General features: G+C 33.9%; 1 protein-coding gene and 1 long non-coding RNA gene across 2 annotated transcripts; both read left to right on the forward strand.

Annotated features, from left to right (window-relative positions):
* Positions 1 to 1,048: 1,048 nt before the first annotated feature.
* On the forward strand, positions 1,049 to 1,426 carry LOC122307478 (protein SOB FIVE-LIKE 3-like). The gene has a single exon (XM_043120379.1). It carries the CDS (start codon positions 1,049 to 1,051, stop codon positions 1,424 to 1,426), a length of 378 nt encoding a protein of 125 aa, XP_042976313.1.
* Positions 1,427 to 2,630: 1,204 nt separating this feature from the next.
* LOC122307036 lies at positions 2,631 to 7,834 on the forward strand. Its single transcript, XR_006241621.1, has 2 exons — positions 2,631 to 3,211; positions 7,610 to 7,834. It is a non-coding gene; the product is annotated as an uncharacterized LOC122307036 (long non-coding RNA).
* Positions 7,835 to 8,405: the final 571 nt, after the last annotated feature.

An 8,405-nucleotide genomic window follows, 5' to 3' on the forward strand; every position in this document is an offset into this window, starting at 1 on the left:
ATTTTTTTTCTTTTTAGATAGAGAAATTGTCATTCTTGAAGAGTAAAAATTATAAAAATATTATTACATTTTACACTCAGTAGAATTTATCTGCATGAAACTATTAATTTTGCGGCTGACCTACTAGTTTTTAGTAGAAAGACTATAACCGGCCTACGATTCTGGTAGATCATGCAGACATAATTTGTCAAAATCACCTTAAATTTATATGATAACGTCTTTGTTGTGACAGATTATAAAATCTTACCTAAAACCATCACGGGTACGTCGGGTAGTAAAAGAAAGAATGTTTAAAATGGGAAAAATGTTTAAAATCTTATACTGCCAGGATAAGCTTTCGCAGCAAGGCTTCATCCCCCACGACAAGGATCACCAAAACATATCTTTTACTTTGATTTGTTGTTTTTACCTTTTCCGGGTCTAAGTAGCCAAAATGAATAGCCGCAGGAAAAAGATTACCATTCATATTTGAAACTTTGAATGCTTTTACAGTCCGTACGTATCAAGTGGTCAGAGAATAAATATTTAAGTGGGAAATAACCCAAATCGAGCTGTGAGCTGGCAACAACTTCTCCAGTGTCCATCCCCTTTGTGCCTTGTTTTTAAGAATCGGAATGTTCTGTTTGACATGCCACTTCCGAGACAGACTGTTCCATCAAAAGGAGATCAAGTGGCTACCGGGGAAAACATATGAAGAATTCAAAATGTGGAACTTAAGTATTGATAATAAAATGGGGACGGTGAACTGTTAAAATACGTCTATTAAGATGATCAGTATGTGACGTCATTGTGTATATGTATATACACACACATATGGTATAATTTGAGAGTACAAAGTTATTAAACATTCTGACCAGCTCTATAAGGAGACGGATGTAGTCTGCTGGTTGAGTTCACTGGGGCTGGTTTAAGGTTTCACTATGAAACTGTGACACGTGACCCTCTCTCTCTCTCTCTCTCTCTCTCTCTGTGATCCTCCCTTCTCTCTAGCATCTTGATTGTCTATATCAAGACCATTAATTTCTTCCACCTCTTTCTTCCCTCAATAATGGAGCCCTACAAAGACCTTTTGGGTGCAGAAGAACGTACTAGCAGCAGTGAATCTGGGTGGACAATGTACATTGCCTCCCCTTACATCGAAGAAGAAGATACTGAATGCAGTGATAATCATGACAAGCGTCAAATCAGAATTAACCGGCAGAAGTATGTCAAGAAAAAAGAGGATGATGACAGTGATGATTCTTTGACTTCTGATGCTTCGTCTGTTCCAAGTTATCGTCGTCATGATAGCCATTCTCGCGGTCAAGGTAGTCATGGCACATCTCGTTCTAAACCTGAAAAAAGTTATAATGTGAACATGTTTTCTTTAGGCAAGGATGCAAAAAAACAGGAGAAGAAACGTGTTGGAAGTAGTACTAAAAAGTAATGAAAAATGGCGTTGATGACAATGTTGCTCCCGAGAAGCGCAAGTTTTGCTCCCGATTTACTGAGAATGGAACTGTGTTGCTATGATTTCTTTGTATCTATTTTTGTTTGATCTGTTTTGTACGTTTTGTTTCGTTTTGGTTGTTTTAGTCAGTTCTTATCTTCATTCTTGCAGTATGAAATATGAATCATCAACGTAAATACTGGTGAGACAAGCGAGCATGTAAACAAACGGAAGAACATATGCACTAAAAAAACTACTCCTAATTTTCTAGCGATTGTCAGCTTAGGCTACGATTTTCCTACGATTTTCCTCAGTGCAAGAAAAGATATTACTTCATTTTCCTCAGTAAATAAGATCTGCATGTTGGAGGTCTGTACTACAACATGCGGTCACAGGTGATGATGGCCTCAAGCGTCCGAGTTGGGAAAGAGAGAAATTTCTTATGGTATTACTCTTGCATGTTCCATATATAGCGACCCGCAAATCGTACAAATTGAAATGCCGTCAAGATGAGAGTACACAATTCAGCAGTAGCTAGAATTATTGTTGGTCATGTTCGAATGAGTTGGCTCGAAGGATTTCCAAATTTCCAATCGAGTTGAACGAAAATAATGTTTTGGAGCACAAAGTTGTTGATACTATTGCCTTTTGTTTATTGTAGCTGTATATGAACAAAACAAAGCTTGTATGTTATATGTTGGCACTGAAAATAAACTAAAAATACAAAGTGGTGCATTGAATGCTGGTGTTGATTGAGGTGAATATATAATATCGATCCGAATCAATTCAAAAAAAGGATAACAATTCTCTAGCAAAAGTTTCCAATGATGCTGCATCGTGCACCCATGTGTATGTATGTTTGTTGAGATGTATGTAAGGGTATTAAGTTATGAACCAACAGTGTATGTTGTGCTGGAAAGAGGAAAGATATATACACAAAGACAAATGCCAACTACGAGCAGCAGCAGAAGCATTTGCAGTGACAGAAAGCAAGGGGTACAAGGGCAACAGCAAGGCAACCACAAAGTACATGCTGTACATGAGTATCCAAATCATTAAGGCTAGAAATACTTGATAGAACTGATAATCTGAAAAGTTGCATTCCACTCCCACTACAAGAAAAACTACCTATTGTAGTGATTTTTATATTGTTGCAAAAATACATCGCTATAAAAAGTGACCTATTGCAATGATTTTTGAATCATTGCTCAGTTTTTATCTTGAAAGTCATAATTTTCTTGATTTTTATAATTGTAGCAAAATATATGATATTTGCAGCAATTTTGATCGCTGCATATGTAAAAACATGTTGCAACGCCTAAATAATAGTCGGTATTACGTCTGGGTGCCAAAGTTCTCACGAAATCATGTTTTATTTTTTCTCTGGATTTCTTTCTTGCTTCTCCACTTCTCTCTATTCTCTCCTTCTCCAAAATCGCACGCCCATCCCAAGCTTAGTTCCTCCACCCCATTTTCAAAAATTCATTTCCCTTGTACGTAGTGTCTCTGCCCCTGATGGTCCTCTGCGTCTGCGTTGTCTCCTTGCATTTTTGCCCACCACCACCATTTGTTGGCGCCATCTTAGGTGGGTCTCTTACCCTCCCTCTCTCCTCTGCCTCTCTTCCCGACTATCTCTCTCTCTCTCTCTCTCTCTCTCTCTCTCGACGTGCCCTAACACCTCTTGTGCAAAAATCCCTAGATTGATCAGCCCCACCCACCGGCGACACCTTATACTGCCACTTAACCTGCAACGTCACAAGAAACACATGACTTTGGATATAGGTACTCTCGTGCCTCTCTATATCTCTATGATTGATACCCCTACCGAGGAGGCCGTTGTGATTGATTCCTGAATGACCATTTTTTGTGTCCCTGAGCTGGATTTTTCTCTTGTTTTGGTCAATCTCAATTCTACTCATTTGTGCTCCTTAGTTGTGTTTGTTTGTGTGTATTTACCCTATTTGGAGGTAGAACCTTTTTGGAAATTTCTTCCTTCTGCAACTGCATCCTTTAATTCATTGTTTGTTAATGATAAAGGTAAACACTTTAATCAATATGACCAAAAATCTGCTCCATGGTGCATGCAAGACCCACTTAAGAACCAAGAATTAGCATCTAGTGACTAGGACAACTATTATATATAAATCTTACCTTGGATTAAAAATTAGTGTTCAATCTTGCTTGGAACCCACACATGTGAAAAATAAGAAAAGAAAAAAAAGAGAAAACAATTGTGGTGCCGGTTTGTGTCACATAAATCTGATTATTGTTTTGTACTTATTGGGACCAAGGAAAACTTTTAGGCTGGTTAGCAAAACAAATATGAGGATACGAAGATGTATTATATGTAATTCGTAGGCTGTTTTCACGTAGCACTTAGAAGGGAATTAATTAAACATAATCCAAAGTGATGCAAAAGAGTTGTGATTAAAATACCATATCTGTACAAATTTATAACACATTATAAATCTGTACAGATATATATATATATATATATTTACACCAAATATATGCATGCTGGATTTCTTATCTGTACATCCATCTATTAATATATCTAAATATATATGTCATGACTTGATCAGCATGCACATTTGGTTGTATAGTGTTTAGAAATTATTTTTGTTGTGACTTCAGTGCCTCCTGCTTTAATATTTTAAGATCATAAACTCTTATATATATATATATAGACACACACATACTGTTGTTAATTTCTAGATTAGCTAAAGCCTTGAATAGTTTAGGATATTCAACTGTTATTGGTGGGGCCCATATTGACTCTTGGTCGGTTTAGACTTTAGACAGAATTTAACCAACTATCTTGAAGTTGATGCACCATATATAACATCAACAAAGAATGCAAAATTCGCAATGCATGCTTGCATTTTCAATCTAAATATATATATATAAAATAACTTCATACTAAATATATAATAGTCTGAGATGTAAAATTACTTACAAATTATTATTTTTCCATAACTTCTAGTGAATCCTCTATTTTCTTGGTACAAGTCTTCCAAATAGATATATAAATATCTTGGTTTCGATGCATTTCTTTGTTTGAAATTTTATTACAGATCTATATATAGTGACTAGTGTAGTACTCAAATGCAATTAGGCTACTATATATATATATATATATATATTCTTCTTGAGAAATATATATTGTGTAGTACTCAAATTCAATTAGGTTGTCTGAGGTTTGATCTTTGATGATTAGACTACCCATTTGTGTTGACCATGCTGTATAAAGGCTACACACTTTGCTCAACTGCATGCTATTCAATGCATAAGGACAAATCTAAGGACATTTTGTTATTCAATGCATAAAGTACCCATTTGTTTACTGATTTGCAAACTGCATGCATTGCTTATTGGTATTAGATATGGTTAGTCATTGCATACAATCATATATGCATTTTATGGAGCCAAATTGAGAATAAGTGAATATTTGTTATAATGAATCTGTATCATATGAATTATTTGTTTATCTGTAGCTTTTACTGCATAGGTTCTACAAGTACAAAGTAAAATGTTACAGATAAGACGGAAAGTTAAAACTATTCTTGTTTTAGTACTAATGTGACAACATCGATCATATTATAAACTAGACTCAACATGTAAGTTTCTTGTTGTAAAGCTTGCAACATATATCTTCAACATGTTCGAATAAAAAAAGAGAGAGCTGGAAAATGAATGAGAACTGAAAAATTCTTCCAACCGCACCCCCTAAAAATAAAAGACAAAATACAAAAGAAATCTCAAAACTGGTGGAGATTAGAGTCATGACCATTATCGGGCTCCAATTTCTCTTTTATCTCTTTCAATCACTTCCCAACCAAAAGGAATTATAAGCATGAAACAAATGGATCAACTCTAGTACTACTATATCAAATGGCCATTCCTAAAAAAGGACTAGATGCTATGAATTCAATCAAAATTATATGAGACATTAGCATTCAAAATAATGGATCTGTAGCCTTGTTGTTAAAACAATAAGGATTTCCCTTGTTTGTATGACTTCATGCTCTTTTTACTTTCTAGATTTTTTTTTTTTTTCCTACTAATATGTTGGAGTTGTGTCTTTCCAAAAACGTCCTCATATATAGGTATGCTTTTTATTTCTATTTTTAGTCTTTCTCTCATAAGTCACACTAATGATTTATATCTTGTTCATTTTCTGTTTTTTCTTTTTCTTTTCTTTTCTCAAATGTGAGAGAGAGTAGTGTTGGATTTGAAGATATATTATACCTTAGAATCTGTAACATCTTTTAACAGCTTCCCACAAATAAAAGAAACCATATAAACCAATTATAGAAACAAAGTCGGAAAGTTTAGAAATAGTTGACCACCGACTAGCAACTTCCACATTCTCTCCAGAGTAACTTAGGCCACTTCTAGAAATATTTGATCAATGCCTCAGGAAATGAATCTCTTCTTCTTCAAAGTAGAAAATAATAAAGATGTTGTTTTAGAATAATTTTCAATCACTGGTGAGAGTGAGAGTGAGAGTGAGAGTGAGAGTCCTGTAGGGATTGAATTGCATAATCGTTCTTTTATTCTTAATTTGCTGTTTTGCTATATCATGCCCTATGCACTTGAGGTGTTATATATGATTTGCATAAGAAATACCTGTTGTATTTTTTTTTTAACATAATTTATTAGCATGTCCTAGATCTAGCTTGTTGGTCTTCTCATGTTTCTTTACTTTTTAGGTCACTTCTACTAATATTGTATTTTGGGATTTTATAAACAAAATATAAGTGAATAATTAAGATCACGACCAGTGAAATTGTGAGACATGAGGGTATGCCCATCTAGGAAGAGATTATTAAAGAATGAATGAAAAAAGGAAATGAAGTAATGATTTCATAAGAATATGCTTCTTTTTCTTTTTGTCTTTTAAAGGAGGGAGGAAAAAAACTAAAAATTGCACTCATCCTCCACCCATTTTGGAATTGGATTAGACTGATTAAACAGTAATGGAACAAAATAGTGGACCCCACGATCTATTCATTTCTTTTTCTTTTGAAGATGTCTTCCAAATTAGATGTTGTTATTCTATTATTGGGTCATGATTGATTTTAGCCTTAACTTTCTATCTTTAGAGTTATGCCATGTTCCAATGAAAAGATGATGCTTCTTTTCTATGATTTGGCATATTACCGTGAAAATCAGGATTGGTTGTTAGGATGTCAACATTCTTTTCATTAGAAATCCTTGAGTAATGCAATTGTTTCCTATTCATAAAATTTCCAGAATGTAATACATGGTATTTCATTAGTTTGACAACGCTTTAAGTGAAACCTTTTACATATGGCTCCCTGATCTTTAGAGTATGTATGGATATGCATTAAAAAGGTCACTTAGTATATGTAGATTTGGACACAAAGATTCAGAAAAGCATTTCCATGCAAACTATGGCGGAGATTCAAATTATTGTTAGAATATGCTAGTTCAGGGGTAATTATATCTACCACTACTTGCCATTATTTTTATTGCTATCTCTGTAACACACTTATATATATTTTTTTGTAATTGAGGGGGATTATATAGTTAATTTGATTTGTGGTTTGCATGGGTCTTTTTCTCTGATGCAAATTGTTTACCAGGGTGTCTTTAAATTTTAATATTATGCTTTAGTTACAAGCTGTGCATGGTGGTGGGAAAATAGATTTGAAGGGCCTTTATTCTGGATTAATTGGAAATCTTGCAGGTATCTTATCATAAGTACCCTGTTAAAGCACATGAATTTACTTAGTTTTAGGTTCATAACTTCATATGTCAATATCTTATATGAATTGGGTTTGCATCTCCTTTTTTATGTTACTTATGAACTGGGTTTGCATCTCCTTTTGTAGCATAACTGGAATGAGCTAGGATTAGAACATTTGAAATCACACTTACATATTTTGGAAATCAATATCATGATACAAGGATTAAACATCTTCTTCCTCTGTCACAAGGATTAAGAACCAGTTCATTATACAAGGTGTTGAAGATATGTCAAGCCTTTTGATAGTGTTCTATATGACTTACTGTTTTCTATTCCCATGTATTTTCATTAATGGCATTTTATGTAATTTTATACAAAAGGAAAATGTGTAAAGCTTTGTAAAAAAGGCATGTGTGCCTTCGTAAGAGTGGTGCAAAGTCTGATTTTTCACTTTTCCTTTCTTGGAGCCGTCATCGTCCTGGAGAGAAACAAAGGGTTTTCAAACCTTAGTTTCATCAAGATTAAATTAGAGCCTGAGGTAAAGATCAAATGCAAGAAATGTGTGGTTTCGTTAGAGGATAATACGAGAAAGTCACTTCCTATTTTGTGAGGTGAGAAATGATTGTAAGTGATTGTAAAACTCTATTTTTGATGCATTCTTCACTAATAAAGTCTCATAGATTGTTCCTGCGCGCCGTGGATGTAAATCATTAAGGTTGAACCACGTAATTTCTTGTGTTGATTTCACATTTCTTTTATTTTTCTTGCATCTATTTTGATCTTGCAAAATATATACTGTGATTTTGGATTTCTAATGTATTTAAAATAGAAAACTAAACCAATCACGTTAATCATATAATTTTTTTGAAATTTTGGTTGTCTTTTGTTTAAATTAATTATATAATACAACCAGTTATATTAATTTAGTTATTTGAGTTCTTGTTTGTGAGAGGGCTGAAAATATAACACAAGGATTATATTTTTATCTTGTATTTTAGTTGTTCAAGTGAGTTTGACACATTTCCTTCAATTATTACAGAACACATCGAAAACATTAAACCTCCATTGATGGAAGGTTTGGTTGGTTTAGTAGCTGTAACCAGTCTTCCTTTCTTCCTTTCTCAGTTCTTATAGTCTTTGCATTCTTGCTTATTTATAACAGGTTGTCCCTGTGTTATGTGTTTTAGTTTGTTATTTTCTGAACATTGATTGCTTTTGATTTTATTTATCTTTGTAAAATTAGGGTGGGTGGTATGTTGTATA

The sequence above is a fragment of the Carya illinoinensis genome, chromosome 4 (assembly GCF_018687715.1).
Source record: "Carya illinoinensis cultivar Pawnee chromosome 4, C.illinoinensisPawnee_v1, whole genome shotgun sequence".
NCBI lineage: Eukaryota > Viridiplantae > Streptophyta > Magnoliopsida > Fagales > Juglandaceae > Carya > Carya illinoinensis.